At 42.7% G+C, this 27,793-nt stretch overlaps 1 protein-coding gene across 2 annotated transcripts; it reads left to right on the top strand.

Moving 5' to 3' along the window:
- On the top strand, nucleotides 1–27,793 carry LOC137619698 (uncharacterized). Of its 2 annotated transcripts, XM_068349976.1 has the most exons (5): nucleotides 1–99; nucleotides 5,592–5,667; nucleotides 13,354–13,483; nucleotides 24,911–25,041; nucleotides 27,269–27,793. In XM_068349976.1, the coding sequence occupies exons 1-4, from the start codon at nucleotides 92–94 to the stop codon at nucleotides 25,033–25,035; spliced, it is 339 nt and encodes a 112-aa protein (XP_068206077.1). In that variant the 5' UTR covers nucleotides 1–91; the 3' UTR covers nucleotides 25,036–25,041; nucleotides 27,269–27,793. The 2 variants fall into 2 exon arrangements, with proteins under 2 accessions (XP_068206077.1, XP_068206078.1); XM_068349977.1 differs by lacking the exon at nucleotides 13,354–13,483.

Here is a 27,793-nt window from a genome sequence, read left to right as displayed (position 1 = left end):
AATGAATGTAAACAAAAACAAACTTTGTTGATCCTCGGCAACAGGTATAAAAAAGCAGTTTCACTTGTACAGTGCTTTATTTAGATGTGAAATGAATAGGTAAGAGTAATTTCAATATTTGTAATACTTTTTAAAAGTGATTTATGTTTATATATAAAGATTATAGACTTAAATTCGTTGAATTATACTTGAATCTCAGTCCCCAAGATCTTGTCCCGCTTACGATCGTTTTAACCTTTGGTCACAAAAAGGTGTTAATTATTTCATTATTAACATAATTTCCTCTATAACATTTTAATCTTATATATATCAATATATAATTGATAAATAATATTCAATCGTACTGTAGCAGGGAAAAGCCATTAGTTCAGGCTAGATCGAAAATAGTCATACGGTGGTGGGTAGGTTCTCAAATGCAGTTTTCGGTGTATAATAATATTTTAAGAAGCTAATCGATAAATATTATCATATATTATGTTTCGGTTTTATTATGGTTATATGCAGTAAATTACCTATATAGTTTAACTAGGGAACTGGTATTAGCATTATTTTCATATAACTGGCTTATATTTACCCTTGCACCGCTAACCCAATTTAGGAAGGTAGCTATACTTTGGCACCCCAATGACTTAATATCAGTTTGGTGACTCCGTTCCTTCTCGGAATGGTGCACTGATAAGGGGTGTATGTGTGATAGCGGCCACCTGCATGTATGATGTCGGCCGGCTAAGAATACGGCAGTGTAAGGGGGTTGCAGGGGTCGTTAACCCCCCATTAATTAAGTAGGTAAGGACACAGCCTGGAGGTCAGGTTAGGGCAGGGGAGTTTAGGTTAGCTGGTGTCTACTGTGCACTCGGGAGGAACTGGCCGTTGATATACAAAGGCTCCTATGGTATAGTTAAGCCGAAGGATTTTTAGGTTAACTAAAGTGGCACAAATTAACGTCGCGTTTACTGTGTAGAATGTTGGAACAGTCCCTTTAAAATGTTGCATTTTTTTATGGTTTTTGCGAACGTGTTTGTTGTTTAGGGTGATTATAACTGGTTTTTGGGGCCAAATACACAAAATACAATTATTGTGGGGTTTTGTGTGTAAAATGATGGGACACCTACGTACAAAATGTGCGTTTTCCTGTGTTTTTACAATATTTTTTTTCTGCATTTGCTGGAGTATTGTGTTTTTTTTTTAAATGGTTGTTTTGTAGGAAAACAGCATCAGTTTTGGGTTGATAACTACACGTTAGGTTTTCTGTGTACAATGATGGGACAGTCATGTACAAAATTTGTATTTTCCTCTGTTTTTCTGATATTAGATGCTGTTTACGTTGGATTTTGTGTATTTTGAGCAGTCTGTGTGGTGACTACCACAACTCATTTCGCCAGCTATCGTCATTTGGAATGTTCGAAGCACCTAAGTTTGAACTTCAAAAGTTCAAACTTGTAGAAATTTTTTTTTATGTTGAACAGGTTGATATACGTCTTTTTATAGTTTATGTATGAAATATCTGTTTTAATGTTTTTAAGATATTTTATTTTAATTGTTCATTACTTATGTTGTTTATTTATTTCCTTAGTTCCTTTCCTCACAGGGCTATTTCTCCCTGTTGGAGCCTCTGGGCTTATAGTACCTTGCTTTTCCAACTAGGGTTGTAGCTTAGATAGTAATAATAGTAGGCCAGTGAGGAAAGAAAATAAATAAATGTTATAAGAAATAATGAACAATTAAAATAAGATACAGTATTTTAAAAACAATAACAACATTAAAAAAGATATTTCAAATATAAACATGAAAACATTTTCTGCAGGTTTTAACTATAACTTTGGCGTATTCATGTCAATTCTGTGAAACAAGTGTTTTTACAACATAGGACACGTTTTTCGTACACACCCACCAATAATAAATTGACTTTCTCTACGACGGCTCAACAGCCACTCCAACTTATCACAATTTTAAAGGGAAAGAAGTCGGCATTGCGAGTTCTTATTTTGTTTTGATTTCCACTGTTAATGAAGCTCTCAGGTCAGTCTTGTGGTAAATATTTTGAAATTTGAAATTTGCAGTGGCTGAATGAAAATCTTTTGTTCCTATGCAGATACAATCCCTCGTCTTGTATTGTTACGACCAGATTGAAGAGTTATTGTGGGTCTGGCAACATTATATGGTTGCGCTGTGCATTCTCTGCTACTAAGGTCTTGGTCTGGATGACGAATGGTGGTCTGTTGGAAGGATTTTATTTTCAAACTAGGAAGCTTTTTATCACCCAGCTATCATAATGACTGACCTCATGGTGGGAAATCCATTCACGAAACAGTCGACGCTTCTTAATACCCTGCTTGTGTCTCTGTAAATTTCTTTTACATTTTTATTATTACAGTAATCCCTCACCTATCGCGGTTAATGGGGACCAGAACCGACCACGATAGGTGGAAAACCGCGAAGTAGTTTTCCCTCCCTATTTTTGGAATACAGTATGTACATTTTTTGTGTACATGTATATATGATAACAATAAGTGTATATTAACCCTATAAATGCATATGTTATCATTAGAACATTAAAGAATCATGTAAATAAATATTGATAATATAAATTATATACTGTACATAAAATAAAGTACTGTACTGTATAAATACAGTATTTAATACATTACGTATACTGTATGTACATTTACATTTATACATAAATAATATAAATAGTGTAAGTGTACATGTACTTACATATGTAGATATAAATAGTGTATGTGTATATACTGTAGATATGTTTTTAGAACTCTTTTATTCTTATAACCAGATACGTAACTCACCTCTAACAATGACGATGAACTTGATAATTGACGATGAAACACCTGTGCAGTATAATGGAGGTGATGAAGATGAAGATGATTTACTGCACAGGTTAATGAGAGCTTTACTGCTCCTCAGGTGACGCCTCATCCTCAGTTGATAGAGACGGTGGATCGTCAACGACAGCTTCCGATAGAGCTGGAGAAACTGCAGGAGGCGGCGTAGTGGCTCGGTGGGAAGCCGGAGAGGCTGCAGGAGTATTTGATGCTTCTGCAGAAGGTTTTCAGCGCACTAGGAACATCGTGATGGGAAGTTGTTGACGTTCTTTTATCTGAGCAAAGATGCTCTTGCACAACGCCATTACACTGTCAATACGGTTACTAAATTCAATGGCTCTGACCATGTTATCATCGATTTCCTGCGCCTTTTGTTGCAGAGCTCTTGCAGGTTGTCCACGGTAAGGCCACGTTCTTCAGCTTCGTCATCGTCGCCGACGTCGGCTGCCTCTTCTTCTTCCTCACTCGCTAATCTTGTCATTTCGACAAGGTCCTCGCTGGTTAGGGGCTCCAAGTGGCACTCGATCAGTGAGTTGACGTCATCTGTCGTCATGTCAGAGAAACCTTCGTTGGCTACAAACCGTGCCAGTCTCACAGCCTTATCTACGGCAGAGTGGTGAACTTCATCTGGCGTAAATCCCTCATAGTTATGAACAACGTCTGGCCACAATTTTCTCCAACTTGCATTCAATGTTTGTTGTTATATCTCATTAAGAGCTTTCTGAATGTTGGCCAGGCATGTTGCAATGTCGTATTTCCGCCAATTTCTCTTGAGGCTGAAATCCTTGTCGTCTTCATCGATGGAGGAGATGAGGCCCTCCATCGTGGACCTCGTGTAGAGGGCCTTGAAGGCCCGAATGACCCCCTGATCCATTGGTTGTATGAGGGAAGTGGTGTTGGGAGGCAGGAACTCCACTTGGACCCCGTCATAATGCAGATCCGTTGCATGTCCGCCTGCACAGTCCATCAAGAGGAGTGCAGCCCATTCTCCGCGAGGTACAGCTTCACCTGTGGGATGAAGCAGTTTATGAACCAGTCGAGTGTGAGGGCTTTAGATATCCATGCCTTTTTATTACTCATCCAGTAGACAGACAGCAAGGCTTTGTTTTTGTTTTTCAAATCCAGAGGATTAAGCCAGGCTTGAGCATGAAGCCCGCGGCATTCCCGCACATGAGGAGAGTGACGTGATCTTTGTGGGCCTTGAACCCTGGCTCTTTTACTTTGTCCTTGTAAAGGAACGTCCGGGACGGCATCCTCTTCCAGAAGAGGCCAGTCTCATCCATGTTGAACACCTGCTCCAGGAGATAGCCACCTTCTTTAATTAATTTCGGGAACTCATCCTCGATGTAACGAAGAGCTGCCTCTTGGTCTGCCGAGGCAGGCTCCCCATACAAAGAATGCTGCGAAGGCCAAACCTCTTGAATTTCTCGAACCAGCCCTTGCGGGCAACAAAACCACATTTTTCTCGTGGGGCAGGTTCATCACCTTCGTTGTCATCATCACCTTCGTCTTCTTCGTTAGATTTCCCTTCAGAAACTAGGCTATCATACAGGGTTTTGGCTTTGGTTCGAATCATGTTGTATCGAGCGTAACCTTTTCCCAACAGTCCGATATACACATTGATAACGTAGTCTCCATTTGCACAATCGTCTTATTACGAGGAGTCACAACGCGCTGAGTGTCCTTGGAGAACGTTATTGAGGCAGTTTTACGTATTTTCATTTCATCTTTTTTTTTTATGTAGCGAACCGTCGATCCATTCACTCTGTAAATGCAGGCAACAGACATTTTTAAGGGCGTCACAAGAACTATTTTACACTAAAAAGCACAAGAAAACAGCTAAAAGTTCCACGCGGCAAGACTAAGCAACACAAGCGAAGCGAGAGAGAACAATGAATGCGGTCTCCCTTCGCTTGGCGCACGGCGGGGAGAGATGCTTAGTAAAGCGTCTCGGCGGGTCGGCCAAGAAGCATCTTGACTAAGACGGGAGTAAGAATGTCTAGCTTTTTTCTTAGTTTCCTCGTCCATCCTTGGGGGTGCAGCAGTTGAACTGATATGTCGCTGGATCAGATCTTGATGCAGATAAGCTACCATATCAAGTAACTATTCCACTGTATTTTAGGTTCCTATAGAAATGTTTTCCTCATCCTCCTGCCGAGAGGGAGGATGGAGAGTAATATAAACCAATCGCTTTACTTTAGGCTTACATTGAAGACATCAGATCCCTTGGGAATATATTTTCTTCCCTGATCGTCTGTCTAATGGTAGAAACCTAGCTTAATATTCGGAATTCAGGTCATAGAAGGTGAATTGGAGTCAACGCTCTCGCTCCTCCTAAGGTTCGAATGTTTTGATATCCCTGGATTTTAAGCCAATCAGTTTTCTTATAGGGACTAACACCATCCTAAGGGTAAGTATCCTATTAAGGGACCAGGGTTTTGTATATTTGTAAGAATGTCATAAATTAAAGTCATTCGTATTTTTCCTAACAACAGTATATAAACCCGAGTCCTTAAAGCTATAGTTTCTGCCTCATCCACCCCTTAAGTTCTAGTTGAAGGTAAAAGTGGCTAATATGTGAGCTGGCAGGGGGTGGGAAGGGCCACTAATACCTCATTATGAATTTCAATAGCCGAGTTTTCAGCTTCACTGAAATCCTATGCCTATAAAAGGACTTCGGTTTGTATAGATAAGAAATACAAATTAGTGTAGTGTACAGTACCTGTAGTTTGATCCGTTTTTTTATTCCTCTAGTGGAGGGCATGTGGAGAAGGAAATGGAAGAACAAAGGGAAAACAATGAGTTACAGCAGTTTATGGATGACGTAAAGGTAATACTTTTATTCTTTTATATTTTACTGTTATTTTCAAGTTATTTTGTTCCTAAAGCAGCCAATTTTTATGATGTTATAATATCAGAATACTGCATAAGAAGAATATTTTACAGCATTAACGTAATTATTCTTACTTACTTATTTCCACTCCCAGGTAGGCTTTCAGCCTGTCAGTGGAATCAGTTGTCTTCTCCACTCAATTCTGTTTTAAAAAATTCCCTCTTGTCTCCCCTGTTCAATTGTTGGCATGTTGTTCTTTGTCAGAATCTCTTCAATTCCATCCTTCCAGCGTTTACGTGGTCTACCTCTTGTCTCCTCCCACCAAGCGTCCAGTCCCATCTCTTCCTTGCAATTCTATTTCCATCCATGCTCATTAAATGTCCCAGCCATCTCAGCTGACCCTTCTCAATCTTGTTCAACATAGGAGATACCCCAACCATCCTTCTAAAATCTACATTTCTTATTTTATCTCTTCTTGTTTTGTGCATTATCGTTCTCAGGCTTTTCATCTCTGAAGCTTGGACTCTGCTCCTGTCTTTGATTGTCATTGTCCAGCTCTCAGATCCATATGTCATGATTGGTGTTAGTAATTCTTCAAATATGGTTTTCTTTACTTCTATAGGTACGTATGCATCTCTCATAATTGGATAGAGTGCTCCAGAGCATTTATTATATTTCTTTATTCGTTCAGTAAATTCTTCTTTCTTCTTATAGCCGTTGTCTGTAAACATACACCCTAAATACTTGAATGCGTTGGTGTACTTAATTACCGTATTTCTTATCATGATGTTCGTTGGAGCTTGTTTTTGTTTGTTGATTGTTAATATTTCTGTTTTTTTAATGTTCATCTTCAGTCCGGCTTCTGTTAAACAATTGTTCAAGGCTATCAATGCTCTTTCTAGTTCTTCCTGATCATATGTCCAGAAAGCAATATCATCAGCAAAAATCATGAGTCTCCCGAGATATTTATTCTTTCCTTAAAACTTCTTATAATTACATCTATGTATGCAATGAACAAGAGTGGGGAAAGAACGCTTCCCTGCTTAACACCTGTTGTTACTCTAAACCAATTTTCATCCTTGTATCCAGTCCTTACAATATTCATACATGGTTCGTGCGTGCTCTTTATTGCAGCTCCCAATCTACCGTCGAGTCCATAAACCTCTCCTAAGCACCACAATTTGTTCCTAGGTACCAAGTCATATGCCTTTTCCAAGTCAATAAATGCTATATACAGTGGCCTATTGTATTTCCATGATTTTTCAATAACAAGCCTCAAGGCGAATATGAGATCTGATGTACTTCTGTCCTTTCTGTATCCATGCTGTTCTTCGCCTAGCTGAGGTTCAATGATGTTTCTTACCCTTTTTTCTAAAATCCTCTCATAAAGTTTTGCTGCATGACATATGAGCGTTATACCTCTATAATTCTTGCATTTGCCTGAATCACCTTTACCTTTATAAAAGGGTACAGAAATATGTTTCCCCCAGTCTTCAGTAACCGTGCTCTCTAACCAGAATGACAAGGTTAGGTCATATAATATCTACTTTGCTAGGTCCCCTCCCTATTTTAATAACTCAATTGGTATATTATCATACCCTGGGCATTTCCCATTTTTCATCTCTTTCAAAGCATTTTCAAACTCATGATAAGTAATCACATCCTCCCTATTTTCTCTGTCAAATTGAAAAATATATTCTTCATTTCCTTCTGTAGTTACATTTAGTAACCTATTGAAATAAGTAGTCCATTTTTCATTAAGTTCTGTAGCCGTGCCAATAATGTTTCCATTTTCATCCTTTATATTATATTGCATTTATCCGTGATCTTCTCTTAATCTCTCCTGATTGATTCCTAGAAGATACATATTCTTCTCTAGTCTGTTGGTTCCTTTCTTTCTTCCATTTCATGTGCATTTTGTTCTTCATCTTTATTGCACCTTTTACTTCGTCATTCCACCAAATTGTACGTCTTTTCCTAGTACCTCCAACAAACCTACAGCCAAGTTCCTTCTCCCCTACATCCTTTAGTCCCTTCCAATCCCGCTGCTCCAGGTATTGCAACCTCTCTGTAAACTTGTTTTGAAATCTCATTTTGATAACTGGGTCTTTCAAGGATTCTGTTTTTATCATTTTTCTCTTCTCTGTTTGCTCTGTTCTTATGGGAGGAATGTAAATTTTTCCTATGACTAGTCTATGATTTGAATCAAGGGAGACTCCTGGCAATACTTTTAACATTTTCTACAAGCCTCTTGTCTGATATAACGACATAATCAATTACTGATTTTTTATCAAACTGCCCTGTGGTTTGATTCCATCTATATCTAGTGTATTTGTGTGAGTCCTGGTTTGTTCCGTAACTGGAATACAAACCACGCTATTTAATAGGGGTATTACTTTCGGCGTAGCTGAAATGACGAGCCATTAAATTTTAACGAAGATTTACTCCCCACACCGCTAGGTTGCGGGGGTAGGGGAGGGTAGCTTGCAACCCCCCTCTCACACACCTGTGCTTGAGCTCACTTTGCTCTCGGCTCGGATGGTGGTCGGACGTGCCTGCTTTCATCCTCGCCGTTATTTGGCAGCCATTTAATTGCTTTTGCCTTTTCTTTTTCTAGTTCTGTATATGTGAAGTTGGCCTCTGCGATCATGCGCACCTGCCCTGGGTTTCCCGACCGCCCCTGTGGAACATTCATGTCGGCGGTCGAGACTAATCCTCACGCCCTTTGTCCTTCTTGTAGAGGCCAACGGTGTGATGGCAACAACAAGTGTAGGGAGTGGTCTACCTTCCATTGGGAGAGGTTTTCACGACGACGGAAGAAGAAGTCCAAACGGGATATTTCTCCTTCGAAGGTTGCTTCGAAATGAGAAAAACCCAAGGCCTCTTCTTCCGTTGTCGAATCCTCTTCTGAAGCTCCCACCACTCGGTCGGTCTCTTTCGAGAGACCGTCGAGTGGTAGCGTAGATCGATGTATATTTTACCAACCTTGGGACTCGAGAGATGACGTTGCTTCCCCTAGGGAAGCAGCTCCACCTCTCCCCCCTAGGGGAGGATATGTCACTAACCTCCTTATTTCAGCTTTGGTCCCCCTTGGGGCTTACGGGTTCGCCCTCCATGGAGATTTTGCTTAACTACATCCGATTGGGTGCCGCTGTCACGTAATCTTCGTCACCGTCAGAGGTTGATCATCTGTCTCTTGTCGACGTTGTGGTGTCAGAGGTATCCCATGCAGTATCACCCATCACCTTTGCCTCTCCAAACTCAATGGTAGCTGACGGCTTAATTTCTCTCTTTCCTGTTCAACCTATGAGGGGAAACTAAGTCCATCGTCAGTCTCTCCTGCTAGTATTTCTCCCCCTCAGGGGAGTTCACTTACAGAGACTCCTCTTTGGAGGACTGCAGAAGGTCAGCTTGCTGATCCAACGGCCCCCAGAGGGCGCATTCGTCCGAAGGCTCGCCTTCCTCTTCACCCTAAGAGGCCTTCCTTCACCTGCGGTGAGGAGACGCCTCTTTGGTTCAATATCTTTGATGCTGTCCACCGCAGAGGAGCTTCGAGACCAATCATCTATCACTGCTCCTGCACTTGTCCTGGACCTTTCTGCAGATCGTTCGCAATCGCCTTCGGTGGAAGGTCGTCCTTTTAAAGAACACGTTGACCTTCCATCCGACAGACCTGCCGACCTGCCGTCGTCATTTCTACATGGGCCTAACAAGGCTCCAGCTAAGAATACGCGCGCACGCTCGCCCATCCTCTCCAAAGGATGCGTGCCAACATTCTCTCACTCGCCCCACATGATTCAACTGCGCGCCCGCGCGCTAGGGATCTTTTTCCTGCAAGCGCGCCCTACAGCTGGTATAGATGCGCGTGAACTCTCTCCTGCACACCCGCGCACTCAACGTATTAATCCTACGCGCGCGTCAACAGTCTCCCGCGCGCTAGCCCCGATATTCTCCCTCGCACGAGCGTCAATATCATCCCGCGCGCGAGACTACTAAACTACACACGGCAAGGTTGCCATCGCCTCATTCCCCTCCCCGCGAGCGCATACCACCGCGCATTGTGGGAGAAGGGATACATCCAGAGGGGTCCAGGATCCCAAAGCCACCTTAGGCAAACTCACCAATGATAGGGACTCCTCTCAGGGATCCTTCAATCGCTGTCCCTTCAAGGGGTATGTCTGACAGTGCATCTGTCAGCCAACAGCCCTGGTTCGCTGCACTGATCAGAGCCGTAACGCATGCTTTCAAGCCTGTCTTCTGTGAATTGGGACACAAAACTATGGCTTCTTCTACGCCTTTGAAGAGAAAAAGAGGAGTTCCAGATGCGGTCATTTCCCAAGGGCGAAACTGACTCCACGCAGACCTTCGAGGCAGGTTCCTTCTTTTCCTCAGACTGCCTCTCCTTCCCTTTCAGACGAAGATTTCCCGTCCCGAAGGGAATCACGCGAAGAGAGACTTTCCCCCGTCGCACCAATGGAGGAAACCTCTCCTCGCACCAAGGGGTCTACTCAGTCGGGGATTGAAAGGAACATGCCACCCTCGTCAATGTTAGAGTCCTACATCCTTCCCAGGAAGGAATCTAAGGACTCCAAAACATTGCCGAAGTCCTCTACTAGGACTAGGATGGAGCCAGCTAGCCACTCAGAGAATGTCCGCGACTCTCCCCAAGAAGAGCCTTTGGGGATAGAAGGAGACTTCACTGCAAATCCTGCAGCAGGAGGAGACCAGCAAGAGTCAGAACATGGGTTTTGGCAAGTTCTGACTCTGAGGGCTCTCAACGGGTTTTCCGACCCAGAGATCCCTCCTCGAGAGTGCAAAGACAGGGTCCCGGACCGTGTCTTTGGTACTCAGAAACACTCCAAGACCAGTGCAGCACTGCCCTGGTCTCAAGGGGTTAAGAGTACCAGGGACAAGATCTCACAACAGCTCTCCGAGATGTCCTCCTCCAACCGTTATGGTGCCACCAACAAGCTCCTCCCACCTCCTCCCGTACAGCAGAGGAGGTACTTAGAGATCCTTCAGGAGCCTTGTTTAGCTCTTCCTCTTCACCACTCGCTGGAAGAGCTAACCAGGGGAGTCCCTCTTGAGAGACTCTCCAACCGACAGGTCTCGTTCTCGGCAGCCAAGATCCTCAACCAGGAGAAAGTTGCGAAGTGTGCTATGCAAGCCACTTTGTGGCTCGATATCTGGTTGCGGACCTTAGGTATCCTGATACGTTCTGAGGATTTCTCCAAAGAACGTACCAGGAAAGCTATGGAAACCTTCCCTCTCTCAGGTACTCGCACGATCGAGTTTCTGGCCCACCAAGTATTGAACTTGTGGGCAAATACCATCCTGAAATGTCGGGATGCAGTAGCTGAGAGATTCCATCAGAAGGTCCCTAGCACCGAGATCAACAGGCTTAGACAGTCCTCCCTAGAGGGATCTGTCTCTGGCCCCTGTCTCTAGTGCTGTGGGGGTGAGGTTGGGGGTACAGAGGGAGGTGCAAGTCCCAGCATGTCCGTTGGGTGTCACTCCATTGTACCTGCTGTCTTGTTGGCTGCTGCTACTGTAATGTAAGGGGCTGTTAAACTTCCTGCCCCACCTTTCCTCTGCCTCCTCTTCCTCGGGAATTTGGCAGTGGGTTGTGTAATCGGCGTCAATGACCTCAGATGTCAGGATGCCTGAAAACTTTAAATCAATCAATCAATCAATTCCTGTAAAACATTCTAGATTATTAATAAACCCCTCCAAAAGAAGAAACCTTATCAAAAATATTACTCAAATTTAGACTTCCTCAATATGGTCACTAATCAGTTGATAAAATAATCACTACGGTACTGTACACTACATAAGAGTTCAAATTTGGTCTTGACTGTGTCACTCTAGTTAATAACTGCATTAACCCTTTTACCCCCAATGCTATTTGGAACTTTCCAACCCTTAACCCCCAAGCGTTTTTCTTTTTCAAGCACATTTTGCAATATTTTTTTTTAGATTGAGCTGACAGCCTTAATTTTCGTCATAGAGAGGTCAGGTTGGTCTCATTATTTTGGAAAATGCCTTTAGTTTCTCATAAAGTTATCAAAAACATGCAAAAAAATGCAAATAGCAGATTTTTGCAAGGACGTACTAGTACGTCCATGGGGGTTAAGGGATGAGTTTTGTGAAACGTACCAGTGCATCCATTGGGGGTAGAAGGGATAATACAGTAACCCCAATTTTGTCTACAACTCTATACAAAGTTCTTATATCAAGGCCATATTAAACTTTGGGATGAGTATATATATAGATACCTTCTCTGGGTGTACTGTATATTATATTGTGATTTTCACAGCCATTTTGTGATTTTATTATTTCAAGTCTGTACATTTCTCAATGTCAAGTTTCATGACTCTTATTACTGCATTCTAATTGGCTTTATAAAACTTATGAGTTATTGCCCTTATATTTCAACCATCTAACATTGCTATAATTTTTCTGATATAAGAATTACAATGATGTCTCACAGGATTATAATACAGGAGAGGGGGTTCCTAGCCTCCTCGTCCCGTCCCTTTTAGTTGCCTCTTACGACACGCAGGGATACATTGGCGCTATTCTAATTGTTTTTATCACGGGGGGCTGTGGCACCCTAGCAGTACCAGCCGAACTTGGTTGAGTCCCTTGTCAGGCTGGGAGGAACATAGAGAGGAGACGTCCCCTTTTTTGTTTCATTTGTTTGATGTCGGCAACCCCCCAAAATTGGGGGAAGTGCCTTGGTTATGTATGTATGTAAGAATTACAATGCAATAAGTACCTGCGTACTATTAATTGAAGGAAATGCTGCATCAAAGTTGAACTGAAAAATACCTAAGGATTGGAGTAAAGTGTCCTTAAGGATTGGAGTAAAGTGTCCTTAAGGATTGGAGTAAAGTGTCTTTTGAAAGGATTGGTGAACTAGTTAAAATTTGGAGGGATTTATAGCATTAATAGTTTTGGTTTTGATGTAATTTTACACAACCCTGGAATTATTTTATGTTTATAAGTATATTAGAAATATTTTACGTAAATGCTACTATAAGAATTTCATACTCTCAAAAGCCTCAAAGTGTAGAGAAAATAAAGTCATTTATAAAAACATAAGGACAAGGGTAGTTGGAAAGAGGCCAATAATGTAAAAAATGAAAAAAATTATAATTGCATTTAGCAGAATGGTCAGCTTGGTTGATGCTGAAGATATACACTGTTTTAGAGACTGAAAGATTCATTTTTATTTTCTTTATGCAATTTTTCTGTTTCACTAACATTCAGTATAAATACTCTCTTTATTATTGGATTTTTATTAATGAAGCAAAATTAATTTAGAATGATGTACTGTAGTGCATTTGTTTTATACACTTTATTTGACAACTCACTCTGTAACTTTATAACCAAAGTTTGAAACGATAGGTTGGTTTTGCAATATATTCATAAGCCGAAGGAATATTTGAGTTTTCAACACTTCCAGTTTAATGTATATAGTCATCCCCCCCTTATCGAGGATTCGCATATGAAACCTGACTATTTGTTGACTTTTCTAGTTGGAAATCAAAGTCATGGGTTCCAGGTTAGGCTTACCCTAAGTCAAAATCTAACTAAATTTGACTTACAAACAGCTTCTTGTAACCTATTATATTTGTAAGTTTAAGGACCATCTGTACTGTTTATTTCTTCCTTTTGCAGATCTTGCGGAAGATGGGCTTCTCACGGCACCCCAGATTTGTGTCCAGCAGTTTCCAGTCTAATCGGAGCCTTGGGGCCACATCTTGGTCCCCTCAGGACCAGAGAAAGATGCTACTTAGTTTGATAACTGGTAGGTAAAATGGAAATTACCTGGGGAAGTGATCTATTGCCTTGACTTTTCTAATCAATATAAAGTACTTATTTTTGGGCTCAAGCCATGTCGTCCTGATGGAAGTTCCTTAAAGGCAGCTTCCTAGGGTATATTACAACTACGGCGATATTCCCAGAGAATTTACCTTCAGGTACCCAGAATTCTAACTCCTGGAGCGAGTATCCCTAAAAAAGACCTTAGGGATATCGTAAATATCAGTGGACGTATTCTTGACACGCCTCATAGCAATCTATACCCCGAATAGAGTTAACACTTCGTAGGGGTCAAATGGCAAGAAAACGAAAACGATAAGAAAGGGGGGAGCCGTTCGTAAGGCATCTCTCCTCCCCGTTTCGAAAGCGTGCCCTGCGCCGCTCGCGGCGCCATCTGTATTCCTTTTTGCGTAGCTCTACGACTCGGTGTTTTGTTCCCTGTTTTCTACCAAATCTTGGAATTTCTCGTGTTATAATGCTTTCTCCAACTTCTTCGGCCTCTGATAAGTTGAGTACTATTTCTTTTATGTATAAATGTAGGCTCTTGGTTAAAATTAAAGTAATTAAAAGAGTTATCTTTGATACAAGAGCTGTTGCCTGCTGGAGGCATCATGGATGCTGTCGCTCGCTAGAATAGGATTTATTTGTTAGCAAGAGCGACGTTCCCAGCCCCTTTGCGCTTAAATATTAGCTAATTAGCTTATTTAGGAATTCTGTTATGATGCGTTAGTAGTGTGCCTGGCGAAGTTTTGCCTAGGCTGCCAACACTAGCCTTCGTAGGCTAGCGGTTGGCCTATGTACTTCCTGCATGATAATCAGTCTTCCAAGTGTGATTTTATTGTTTTAAGCGTTAGGCAACGTTATACATATAAGCCCTTTTCGAGTACCTTCCAAGATAGTGTTGGTGTGAGTTTCGGTGAATTAGGTAATCGATTCTCTTAGTGCCTAGGCTAGGTTGTCTTAGGTCATTATAATATTATCTGTTTCCCCGTTTGCTCCCTTCTCTTCGGGGAAGGGGCAAACCCTTTCCCTCTGTTTAAGCCCTAGGCTTAACTCTAGTGGTTTGTTTGAATTAATTTTCAAATATATCTAGGCTGGAGTAGTACGGTACCTTCCTGTTCCATCTGAATTGGTTCAGAGGGGGACAGTACAACAGTGTTTAGTCTGAGTCCGGGTTGGTCTAGCATGGGGCAGGGTCTCCCTTGCTGATTGACACGGGCATAAGGGGTTTATCCCCCTTGGTCCACCTTGTTGGGTTCCAGTAGTGAACCCTTCGCTCAGTGACCCCTCAGACTTGTCCTCTTGCCGTTCCGGATTCGGGATATGTTCCTTTTTCTGGAATAGCAATTCCTTCCTTGCCGTGGTTTTAGGGAGGCAGCCAGTAGTGCCGGCCTCCCCCTCGGGTCTTTCTCTAGCTGAGATGAGCTGTCTTAGTTGGGAATGACCTTTAACCAAGGCAAGGTTGGATAGGACCCTCTGTCCTTCCCTTCTATTTTCCGTTTCTTTGTGTCAGTCGTCCGCATCCGTACCTAGCCTAGGTTAGGATGGGGAACTGACGTGGTCTCCTGTCGGCCGGCAGAGTGTGCCGACCGGCAGAGACCCTTCCTTCGAGTGCTGCCCGGTCCTTTCTTGGTCCCTCCATCGCTGCCGTCTGTAGATTCAGTAAGCAGCGGTTAGGAAGCCTGACTTAGTGTCTCCCCTTCCTTTCGGCACTCTTTCGGGTGCCGGGCACAGAGGCTCATAGCCTCTTAGCCCGGCACTCATTCTGTTGTCTTCGTATGTGTTGTCCTTGCCGTCTGCCGGCCTACAGGCCGGCCGTCGGTGGGGAGGGGTGTTCTCCAGTTCTCTTGCTGTCGGTCGGCGATGGTTATATACCTTTGCCGGCCAGTCTCTTGCTCACCTGCCGGCCACTACAAGTGGGGCCGGCAGCCGAGCGCTGCCTGGTGTGGAGGCCAGCCGGTGAGGTTTGCTTACTGCTGCCGGCCGGCCTGCTACACTGCCCGGTTAGCCGGCCACTAAGAATGATGGCCGGCAACGCAGTGCAAACCGGGTGGCTGCGGACCGGCAACCACTGCCGGCCGGTTCAGGCATGGGATCTGGAGTTCTCCCCAATAAGGGTGATCTGATGTTGTGTACTTGAGATCTACCTTTCGAAAAACGGGGGGGGGGTGCTGACCGGCAGTAGCCGGCCGGCACACCACCCTCAGGTACTGTATCAGTTCTTTCTTTGGTGGTGTATTCAACCAAGGGAGTCCATGATATAGTAGGTTACAACACTGTCTTTTCTATCTTACTTGTGTTACTTGTGCAATCACTTGGTGTCGCCTTACAAGGATAAAAGAGAATTCTTTTCATCCCTGGCCGGAAGGGTAAAAAATTTTACCTTAGGTGTGAGCTACACCTAATTTCCTTTGGAAATATGCTCTCTGGTTATTCTAGTAAAGACTAACTATGTGACTTTGGCTGGTGGGCTTCCACAGGTGTTTGTGTGGGTTTCACAAGTCAGTGTCTTTCCCTTATTCTTGGTGAATACTCATTTGTTACATGTGAATTGAAATTCACTTGATATTCATGGAAATTTTTCTTCTTTTACAGGAGGAGCATCCGAAGTGTGATAGTGTCTTCTGCAATGTCCGCAGTAAGAACTTTTGCGGACATGCCTCGTGTAGGAGGCACGCGGCTTGCGCAGCCTCCAATGATGACCATCGTTACTGGGATCCGCAGGTATGTGCTGTATGTACTAACCTGCTATCAGAGGCTTTTGAATCCCCTAGGTCGGCGGAGTCAAGAGATGCAGCGAGGGAGAAGCTTCGCTTATGGGTAAGGGGTTTTCAGAAAAACACCACTGGACCTTATCTTCCTAATGAGAAGATGAGGGCATACCTTTTTCCCAAGGCTTCCACTGATGCTGTTGTTCCCCAGCCTCGGCTGGAGATCCCTCTCGTCCAGATCCCAGTGGAGGAGGATGTCGCTGATGCCATGCAGGACATCCAGTTGGACGACAAGATGTCTGACTTGTCCGATCGTGTGGAACAGGATCTCCTCGCAGAAGGCGAGGAGGAGGATCGAGATCCTATTGCCGTAGAGGAAGAGGTTCCCGTATCTTCAGACGTGCCGGTTCAGGTCCCTGAACCTATCCCCTCTACCTCGTCCGCTCTTCCAGCAGAGCTAGGACAGGCTCTCTCTTCCATCGTTGGTATGATCCAACAGATGCAGAGGGAGAATAATCAGAAGGCCGCTACTTTGGAGCTCCAGATGCAGAAGATCACAGCATCACGTGGACCTCCAAAGAAGCTCAACGTGAAGGACCTTCCTCTGTGCTCGGATGCCAACCCGTGGAGATATGCCGAGCACATGCCGATGACGATTGGGAAGATCGTCATGTCGGAGAAACTGGGCTCAATCCCCCTTGAGGAGGTGGAATTCTGGCCCAGTAGAGGGGCCTACCCGGACTGTTACGTCCGTTTGAAGAAGGAGCCGGCCTCGAAGGAGGAGACAGAACCAAAGGAGGTGATTATCCTGGATCACTCCAAGGCTCAAGCCACTTTAACAGCTGCATTGAAGGAGAGGGGGTTCTCAAACTCTAAAGTTGCCGCTTTGAGTAAGAAGCACCCTTCCTTTGTATCCTCCCCGGCTAGGGCCTTCCCCTTTATGCAAAAGGGGTTCGCGGCCGTCTTGAAGGCGGTTGAAGCTGGCAAACCGTGTCCATCTCTGGAGGAATGCAAACCTCTGTCGTTGGCATTGCCGCTGGACAATAAGGACTGGAAGGAGGTGCACCTCACTTTCTCGGTTGGGAAGTTGGACGCCGACATTGCAGGTCAGCAGTTCGGCGAAAACCTTACCAAGTTGTCGGAATTCCTCCTACGGAGGGAATTGGACACAAAGGAGTGCCTGGCAGCCTCGATGTCTCTCCAGACCAACATGGAGACGATGGCTAGCGACCCCAAGATGCCGGAGATGTTCATGGTAATGGCCAAGATCCATCTGGCCACGGTGACTAAGGACCTCTATTGCTTTGTTAAGGCAAGGAGGGCCTGTAGGGAGTTTGTGTTCGCCTCGGCCACAGTGAGGCATGAACCCAAGAGGCTCATTTCATCCAGCATCTGGGGTAAAGATCTCTTTCCCAAGGACGTGGTTAAAGAGGTCGTGGACAAGGCAGCCACTGAGAACCGCAATCTTCTCCTGAAGTGGGGCCTGTCCCTTAAGAGGAAGTCTTCTCCGGATGAGGGCCCTCAGCCGAAAGGAAAGGCGAAGAAATCAAGGTTTTCCTCCCGTCCAGCCAAGCCTTTCAAACCACAGAGACAGCAGCAGCAGCAGCCAGCTTTGCCTCCGGTACCACAACTGGTAGCCCAGACCCCGACCACCTTCCAATGGGTACCCCAAGCCATGTCATCAGCTTCCCCGGCATTCAATCCCGTGTTCGAGGGACAATCAACCACGTTTCGTGCAAGACCCAGAGGGGCAGCCAGAGGTTCGGCGAGACGCCCCTCTAGGGGACGAGGATTCAGAGGTGGTCACGACCAGGGAGGCAAGACTGCAGGGCAGTCAAAGTGAAGTGTCGCCGGTAGGTGGGAGACTTCAGTATTTCCGGGATCGCTGGACCTTCGATCCCTGGGCCCACAGCCCTCTCAAAAATGGACTGGGTTGGAGTTGGTACAGTACTCCGCCCCAGTGCACTCAATTTTTCCAACACTCCACCCCCGTTTTGGAGGAGTTCATCCAAGATCTGTTGGAGAAAAAGGTGATCCGGAGGGTAAAGTCCATCAAGTTTCAAGGGAGGCTGTTTTGTGTTCCCAAGAAAGACTCGGGGAAACTCAGAGTCATTCTGGACTTGTCACCACTCAACAAGTTCATAGTGAACCACAAGTTCAAGATGTTAACGTTACAACACATAAGGGCCTTACTGCCCAAGAGGGCATATACCGTCTCCATCGATTTGTCAGACGCATATTGGCACGTTCCAATAAGTCGCCGTCTCTCCCCCTACCTAGGATTCAAGCTACAACAAAAACTTTATGCTTTCAGAGCGATGCCCTTCGGGCTAAACATAGCCCCAAGGATCTTTACGAAGCTTGCGAGCGCAGCGCTCAAACAGTTACGCCTAAAAGGGTTCCAAGTAGTAGCCTACCTGGACGATTGGTTGGTGTGGGCAGCATCCAGAGCAGAATGCTTGCAAGCTTCCCTACAAGTGATTCAGTTCCTGGAATATCTAGGTTTCATGATCAACAGAAAGAAGTCTCGTCTTTCTCCAGCTCAGAGGTTCCAGTGGTTGGGAATTCACTGGGATCTAGTGTCACACCGTTTTTCCATCCCGATGTCAAAGAGGAAGGAAATAGCGGGGTCTGTCAGGAGACTTCTAGGTTCCGAGAGGATATCAAGACGCGAACAAGAGAGGGTTTTGGGCTCTCTTCAGTTTGCATCAGTAACAGACCCAGTGCTAAGAGCACAGCTAAAAGATGCAGCGGGAGTATGGAGAACCTTTGCATCGAAAGAGCGAAGGGACTTGAAGAAACCGGTCCCACTTCGACTACGTTCTCTTCTCAGACCGTGGTCTCAAGCCAGTCGTCTAAAGAGGTCTCTACCTCTTCAGCCATCCCCCCCGTCAGTGACAATCCACACAGACGCCTCAAAGGTAGGGTGGGGGGGTCACTCCCATCGGAAAAAAGTGCAAGGGACCTGGTCCAAGCTATTTGGGACCTTTCACATAAACTTTCTAGAAGCTATGGCAGTGCTTCTTACCCTGTAGAAAGTATCCCCACGTCACTCGATCCATGTAAGGTTGGTACTGGACAGCGAGGTGGTAGTGAAATGTCTGAATCGGCGGGGATCGAGATCCCCACCTCTCAACCAGGTAATGTTAGCCATATTCCGACTGGCGGAGAAGAAGAAGTGGCACCTGTCAGCAGTTCACCTTCAAGGAGTCCGGAATGTGACCGCGGACGCTCTATCCAGGGTTACACCGATAGAGTCAGAATGGTCCCTAGACGCAGGATCATTCTCCTTCATCTTGAGACAAGTCCCAGAACTGCAGATAGACCTCTTCGCGACGAAGGACAACAAGAAGCTGCCGAAATATGTGTCCCCATACGTGGACCCCTTGGCGGAAGCAGTAGATGCGATGTCCCTCGATTGGAACAGATGGTCCAGGATCTACCTGTTTCCCCCTCACAATCTGATGTTGAGGGTCCTCAACAAACTGAGATCCTTCAAGGGAGTAGCAGCAATAGTGGCCCACAAGTGACCGAACAGTGTATGGTTCCCTCTAGCTCTGGAACTACGACTGAAGTTTCTACCACTCCCGGACCCAGTTCTGTCCCAGCAAGTCCAGAAGTCGACTGTCTACGCTTCATTACAGAAAACCCGAACCCTGCAGCTCATGATTTTCTCTCCCTAGCGGTGAAGAAACGGTTCGGAATCTCGAAAGATAGCATCGACTTCCTGGAAGAATACAAGTGTAAGTCTACTAGGAGGCAGTACGAATCTGCATGGAAGAAATGGGTAGCCTTTGTCAAAGACAAGAACCCACAAGAGATCTCTACGGAGTTCTGCCTATCCTTCTTCATTCACCTCCACGGACAGGGGCTGGCGGCTAACACAATTTCTACATGTAAGTCAGCTCTGACAAGACCCATTCTATATGCCTTCCAGGTAGACCTCGCTAACGAGATGTTTAATAAGATCCCGAAGGCCTGTGCTAGGCTTAGACCATCAGCTCCTCCAAAGCCTATTTCGTGGTCGTTAGACAAAGTCCTTCATTTTGCCTCATTACTGGATAATGAGGAATGTGCATTGAAGGACCTGACTCAAAAAGTGATCTTCCTTTTTGCCCTTGCTTCTGGGGCCAGAGTTAGTGAGATTGTGGCCCTCTCGAGAGAGGAGGGCCGAGTTCAGTTCCTGGATGGGGGAGAACTGAACCTGTTTCCGGACCCTACGTTTCTCGCTAAGAACGAGTTGCCCACCAACAGGTGGGGTCCCTGGAGAATCTGCCCTCTGAAAGAAGATGCATCTCTATGTCCCGTAGAATGCCTAAAGGTCTATCTTCGTAGAACTTCAGACTTCCATGGGGGCCAACTATTCAGAGGAGAAACATCGGGCTCGAATTTATCTTTAAATCAGCTTAGGGCGAAAATTACATATTTTATTCGCAGAGCGGATCCTGACAGTTCACCCGCAGGTCATGATCCGAGGAAAGTTGCTTCATCCTTAAACTTCTTTAACTTTATGGATTTTGAACACCTTCGTTCATACACTGGCTGGAAGTCTTCCAGGGTATTCTTTCGCCACTATGCTAAGCAAGTGGAGCAGCTAAAGAGGTCTGTGGTAGCAGTTGGTTGCGTCGTTAACCCTGCTGTTTAACTCTGCGAGGAACAGCGGAATCATTTGGGACTTTGATTCTTGGGTGAGTGGTTAGTTATATGCGTTGATATAACTAGTAGTGAAGGCTCTGAGAGCCCACAGTGACTGTTCCAACGTTATGGTGATGGCAGCACAAGTACAGACAGGTGTGCCAAGCGTTTGCTAACACTAATGTTAGCAAAGTAGTAACATGGACGTTAACTTTGATACCTGGGTATGTGGCAAGTGACATATTTGTTTTCTTTCAGATAACCATTCATCCATGCACTACGGTACTTGTGTAAATTGTTGGTCATCCACCTATCATATGTACATATTTATGGTGACCATGTCTATTTATTGTTACTCAATAAACTTGTTCTCGGGAACCTTGCGTCTCCTTCACCTATATTGATTTCATATTATTTTTTGAGCATTTAGCCTTTGTATATTAATCGGGGATATCTATAATAGCCTATTCCTTAATGCAAAGCCTTGTTGCACTGGTTTATACTTTCCTTAGCATAAAGGACTCCACCCCTTTCTGAGGACGGTGGTGGCAGCAAGTTTAATCCTACGCAGATATAACCTTTTTGTCTAATTTTACTTCGACCAGGGTGCTGGTCGGGATTTTTCCCTTGGATGCTGTAGTCCCGTAAGACTATGCTTTACTTCATATAGAGTGAGACCACTATATTGTACTGGCTGGCGAGTGATTCATACATAGGTATATGTACTCTTCGTTCGTTTCTAGAGTCTAGTAGGACTCCTCCCTGTAGGGGGCAGGAAGCGCTTTCATGGCTTATGATTAGTGAAAAGATGTATAACGGTAACATCTTAGGTCTTTCAGTCGAGTTGACTAAGAAACATTCCTGAGGAGTACGGCACGTATTGAGAATCCACAGATACAGTAATGCTCTGGTATACTTCCATCAGGACAACATGGCTTGAGCCCAAAAAACGGATTTTGAGCGAAGCGAAAAATCTATTTTTGGGTAAGATAGCCATGTCGTCCTGATGGACCCGCCCTGTTCCTTTTCAAAAAAAAAAAAAAAAAAAAAAAAAGAGTGAAAAGGATTGTAGGACCCCTCCCTACATACAGTATCTGTAGCACCTCGTGTATCGCTACAAGGAATACAGATGGCGCCGCGAGCGGCGCAGGGCACGCTTTCGAAACGGGGAGGAGAGATGCCTTACGAACGGCTCCCCCTTTCTTATCGTTTTCGTTTTCTTGCCATTTGACCCCTACGAAGTGTTAACTCTATTCGGGGTATAGATTGCTATGAGGCGTGTCAAGAATACGTCCACTGATATTTACGATATCCCTAAGGTCTTTTTTAGGGATACTCGCTCCAGGAGTTAGAATTCTGGGTACCTGAAGGTAAATTCTCTGGGAATATCGCCGTAGTTGTAATATACCCTAGGAAGCTGCCTTTAAGGAACTTCCATCAGGACGACATGGCTATCTTACCCAAAAATAGATTTTTCGCTTCGCTCAAAATCCGTTTTCTAACATTTAATGTCTGCCTTATAGATTCTGTTAACTTTTTTCTTGCTTACATTCTATACATTTGTCCCTTTCACGTATTATTTATGAAAAGGTGAGTGGTATTCATATTTTAGATCAAGTAAGTGGTGTTCTTAATTACCTTGAATTAGTTTAGATGGGTTGTGTCCTTACAGTCGAATATTATGATCATTATTATTACTAGCTAAATATAACCCTACTAGGGAAAGCAGGATACTATAAGCCCAATAGCTCTAACAGGGAAAATAGCATGATGAGGAAATGAAATACGGGAACATAGAATAGTGTGCCCAAGTGTACCCTCAAGCAAGAGAACTGTAAACTCTAACCCAAGACAGTGGAGGACCATGATACAGAGGCTGTGGCACTACCCAAAAGAATAATAGTTTGATTTTGGAGTGTCCATTTCCTAGAAGACACTGGACACAACAACATCAACCAAGCTGATCATTCTGGTAGATGCAATTTTCATTTTCTTTCCTTGCTTATGGTATTGATCTCTTCTTGTTAACTAAAATCTTTTTTTAAATTTACACTTCATTAGTGAGCATCGACAATCACACAGTTTACAAAACTAGATAGTTACGACAAAGGAAAAAACTACATTCTACACTTACGACATAAATGTAATTTTAATCGGAAATTCTCCATAGAAATATACTGTTTGCAGCCGTATTTCATTAAAATACAGGCGACCATAATTTCTACCCTACTTTGTTATTATCTTTTACAGGTTAGTGACTGTATTATCACTCCTTTACGTCAATATATCCATTTTTAAAACAGTAAATGCCTGGCAACATTTATTCCAGGTTTTTTTACTGCATTTTACAGCAAATTTTTAACAGTGTAGTATATAAATAATTGAATCATTAGAACTTCAAAAGTTCAAAGTTGGAGCAAATGTTTTTATGTTGACCAGGCTGACATGAGTCTTTTTATAGTTTATATATGACATATCTGTTTTTGGCGTTGTTAATAGTTTATATAGGACATATCTGTTTTGACGTTGTTACTGTTTTTAGAATGATTTATTGTTAATTTGTTCTAATCATTTATTTATTTCCTTATATCCTTTCCTCACTGGAGTATTTTTCCCTATTGGAGCCCTTGGGCTTATAGCATCTTGCTTTTCCAATTAGGGTTGTAGCTTGGTTAGTAATAGTAATGATAATATTGGTGTCTGTAACTGATAATACACTCTTGCCACTTTTATTGCTCCTCAATGGGTGGCAATACCACCAACTTGTGAACAGATCCATTAATAACTGTCACTACGTCTCTAATATTTTTCAGGTCATTGTATTTTGTATCCAATTCTCACATCTCTCGCCTTACTATCTCTGCCTGTTTCTGTATCTACAACCTGTCCCATTTTCCATTTCTCTCGCACAACATTTTTATCTTTTATTATAACGATATCACCGAGTTGTACGTTTCTCTTTTCCGAGTGCCACTTTCGCCTTACAATGAGTGTGGAGAAATCTCTTTGCCACTTACTCCAAAAAGTGTCGACAACATTTTGTCTAGTTTAAACACTTCTCGGTGTCAACTACTTTATGCTGTACCCAAAAGTAAATAGTTTGGACACACAGTGTTCCTAATTCCACACCCATACCAGGCTTCAATCCAATAGGCCTTCCATTCATCAAGTCTGGTATTTCAAAAAAAGCTCTGTAAATCACTAAATATTGAAATAGTAGCTCCTACAAGCATTAACAGAAACCTTTTTTAGTTAACTAATGCCTCACACCGTTTGGCCTTACAGCATTTGCAGAATGAATAAATTTCCATTTCAAGCCTTCTTTTGCTCCAAATTCAGTGACCTCATGCATGTCCCATTGTTGTTAATGTTACTCTTCAGGTCTTTATTTGCCAATACTATTTGTGAGCTTCAATCAGTGCACAGTATCAGGATAGCTATGAACAGTTGTGAATCTTCGGAAACACATTAAAAGACTGTTATATTCATCTACATCAATGTACACGCCTCATGTGACAATATAATTGATTATATCCCCATAGGCCCTCCCAGTTGAAAAGGTCCGAATGTTTGTGAGGTTGGGACCTTCTTTACTCATGAAACATACCAAGCTTAGCAAGTAAAAATAATAGCAATAATAATAATGTTAATAATAATACTAATATTAGTAATTATAATAATAATGATAATAATTAAAACCTGAACATGTATCATTCAGGGGAAGAGCATTTTCATCGCACAGGTAGTCCCCAACTTAAAAACATTCGCAGATACAAACACAAATCCAACTGAAAATAACAAGGATAAGATAAAGAAATACTGTAATAAAACAATAATATATCATTTAATGCAATAAGCAAACCAACAGTTGGAATAACCTGATATCTATTTCATATGAAACCTGACTATTTGTTGACCTTTCTACCCGGAAATCATAGTCATGGGTCTCAGGTTAGGCTTACCCTAGGTCAGAATTTAACAAACTTTCACTTACAAACAGCTTTTTGTAACCTATTAAATTTGTAAGCTTAAGGACCTTCTGTACTGTTTATCTCTTCGTTTTGCAGATCTTGTGGAAGATGGGCATCTCACGGCACCCCAGACGTGTGTCCAGCAGTTTCCAGTCTCATCAGAGCCTTGGGCCTCATCTTGGCCCCCTCGTCACCAGAGAAAGATGCAGTCTTTTGTTTGATAGCTGGTAAGTAAATTGGAAATTACCTGAGGATTTTCTTGAAATTTTAGCCAAAAATCTATTGCCTTGACTTCTCTAATCAATATGAAGTACTTATTTCTAACATTTAATGTCTGTTTTATAGATTCTGTTAAATTTTTTCTTGCTTACACTCGATACATTTGTCTCTTTCACATAATATTTATGAAAAGGTGAGCTACAATCCCCGTTAGAAAAGGAGGATGCTATAAGCCCAAGGGTTCCAACATGGAATAATAGCCCAGTGAGGAAAGGAAATACATAAAATACAAGAGAAGTAATGAACATTTATGAAATATTTTAAGAATGGATACAACATTGATATAAATCTTTCATATTAAAACTATAAAAACTTAAAAAAAACATACAAAAGAGGAGGAGTTATAAGATAGAATAGTGTGTCCAAGTGTACCTTCAAGTAGAGAACTCTACCCCAAGGCAGTGAAAAGCTATGGCACTACCTGAGACTGGAGAACAATTTTGATTTCTCAGTTTTTTCATGATTACGGAACAGATCTGAAAGGGGTATTGCAGATATGCCGTGCCTGGCACACCGTAATCTTTACGAAAAACTCTTTGCAATGTTTGTTTCTTCCCTTTACAGTACTACTTGCTACTTCGTTCAGGAATGGAGCTTTCAAACTGACTAGCTGATTCTGCAAACTATGATGAAGCCGTGGCCAGAATTTGGGTAGTGCTGTAGTCTCTGTACCATGGTCTTCCACTGTCTTGGGTTAGAGTTCTCTTGCTTGAGGGTACACTCGGGCACACTGTTCTATCTAGTTTCTCTTCCTCTTGTTTTGTTGAAGTTTTTATTGTTTATGTGGGAAATATTTTGATGTTATTACTATTCTTAAAATATTTTATTTTTCCTTGTTTCCTTTCCTCACTGGGCTATTTTCCCTGTTGGGGCCCCTGGGCTTATAGCATCCTGCTTTTCCAACTAGGGTTGTAGCTTAGCATTTAATAATAATAATAAGAGAAGACAAGTGTGCACTGGAAGTTGCATATTTATGAAAAAGTAATTAGAAAATAAAGATAATTTTTGTAGATTCAAAGCTCTGAGACTAAAATAGCAATCTGGGAGGAGCAAGATATAGCTATGCCACTATAGAATCCTCACCTAAGAGCCCAGCTTCACATTGAGATCCTCATAATTCTTTTTTGACTGGGTTATGAAAACTCGTGAAATTTCGTTCACTCTAGACGTTTCTTCAGTTGTGGAAAGAGGTGATAGTCGCAGGGGATCAGATTTGGGGAGTAAGGTGGGTGGTCGACCAATTTGAAGCCAAAGTCGCGTATTTTCCGTAGAGTTTCGTGTGCTGTTGGTGCTGTATGAGAGATTGATAAATACAAGATAACAGTTGTAAAATACATATGGTTTATGTATTGTTATGATGATAGTAATATTATTTTGGACCAAACAAATATGACCAGCACATTGTAAAGTCCCTCTTTATAGAATAAAATAATTCTAGAGAAAAAGAATATGTAAAGTCGTCGGCATGTAATCATATCCAAATATAGTTTTCAGTCCCAATAGAAGGTTGAATAGAGGAGAAGGTCATAGTAAGTTAATTATTGTTTGGGTGGTGAGCCGTATAATGGCTCTTAAGACTAATTCGTGCCCTGAATAATCGAGGGCATTGATCACACTGAATCGTGGGAGGTGGTAAAGTACTGTACTGTATGATGAAAATGAAATGCACATACGAACAGCAGATGGGAAACAAGTCCTCTGAAGTATGATGTAGAAACCTCTCTTAAAACTTACTGTGTAGTAATATGTTGTAGATGTAAGAATGAATTGGTCTGTTTCTTTAGGAAGATCATTCCTCAACCAAGTTTTACAGTAACCTTATCCAGATAATCTTTATTTTTCCATTTTCTTTTGCAATAGATTTCAGTCAATCATGTCTTCTAATTGATGAAACCAACTCATGTTTAATTTGTTTTGAATGCACATCTTAAGTCTCCTCACTTATTCAAACTACTGTACAGTGTTTGGTTGAATTTCTCGTATTGTACAAGTGAATTTAAAACAACCTTTTCTTGTGTTTCGTAAAGAGCCTTGTTTCTCCGGCCAGCCTCACAGCTGCTAAACAATCTTCTATTATAGTCATCCAATATATTCTTTGTGTTATTAGGAATTTTTCAACAGTTTTTGAAATGTTTATGTCTTGACGAATTATAAGTGCTCTAATTTTTTTTTCAGGTGCTGCTGACATCAATAGAAGAATGTGACGAGGCCGTACGGTTGATAGCACCACTTCACCAAGAAGGCAATACAGAATTTTCTAAACATTTGGTGTTTGTGTAGCCGGCTTTCGTTACACGTATCAACTTTTCTGGTGTACAGTATGTCCATTTGAAATGAAAGAAGAGGTGCAAGGTGTACAGTATTTATTAAATTCCAAAAAATTTTCATTAATTTGTCTAATTGTAAATAGCTGGTCTGTTGTTGGTCTTCGAAATCAAATCTTAAATCTTATATTGTATCGAAAGTTCATTATGGAATGCTGTAATAAAACAATATTATAAGATTCAATGGAGTAAGCAAGACATTTGCGATATGAAACAGGACTATTCGTTGACCTTTGTTGCTGAAAATCGTAGGCATGCAAGTTAGGTGAAGATTGCCTTAGGTAAAGATTTAACGAAGTTCGACTCTCAAACAGCTTCTTGGAACCTATTAACCCTTTTACCCCCAAAGGACGTACTGGTACGTTTCACTAAACAC

This window comes from Palaemon carinicauda, chromosome 26 (genome assembly GCF_036898095.1).
Source record: "Palaemon carinicauda isolate YSFRI2023 chromosome 26, ASM3689809v2, whole genome shotgun sequence".
NCBI classification, from domain to species: Eukaryota; Metazoa; Arthropoda; class Malacostraca; order Decapoda; family Palaemonidae; genus Palaemon; species Palaemon carinicauda.
This window is presented reverse-complemented; position numbering and strand designations above follow the sequence as displayed.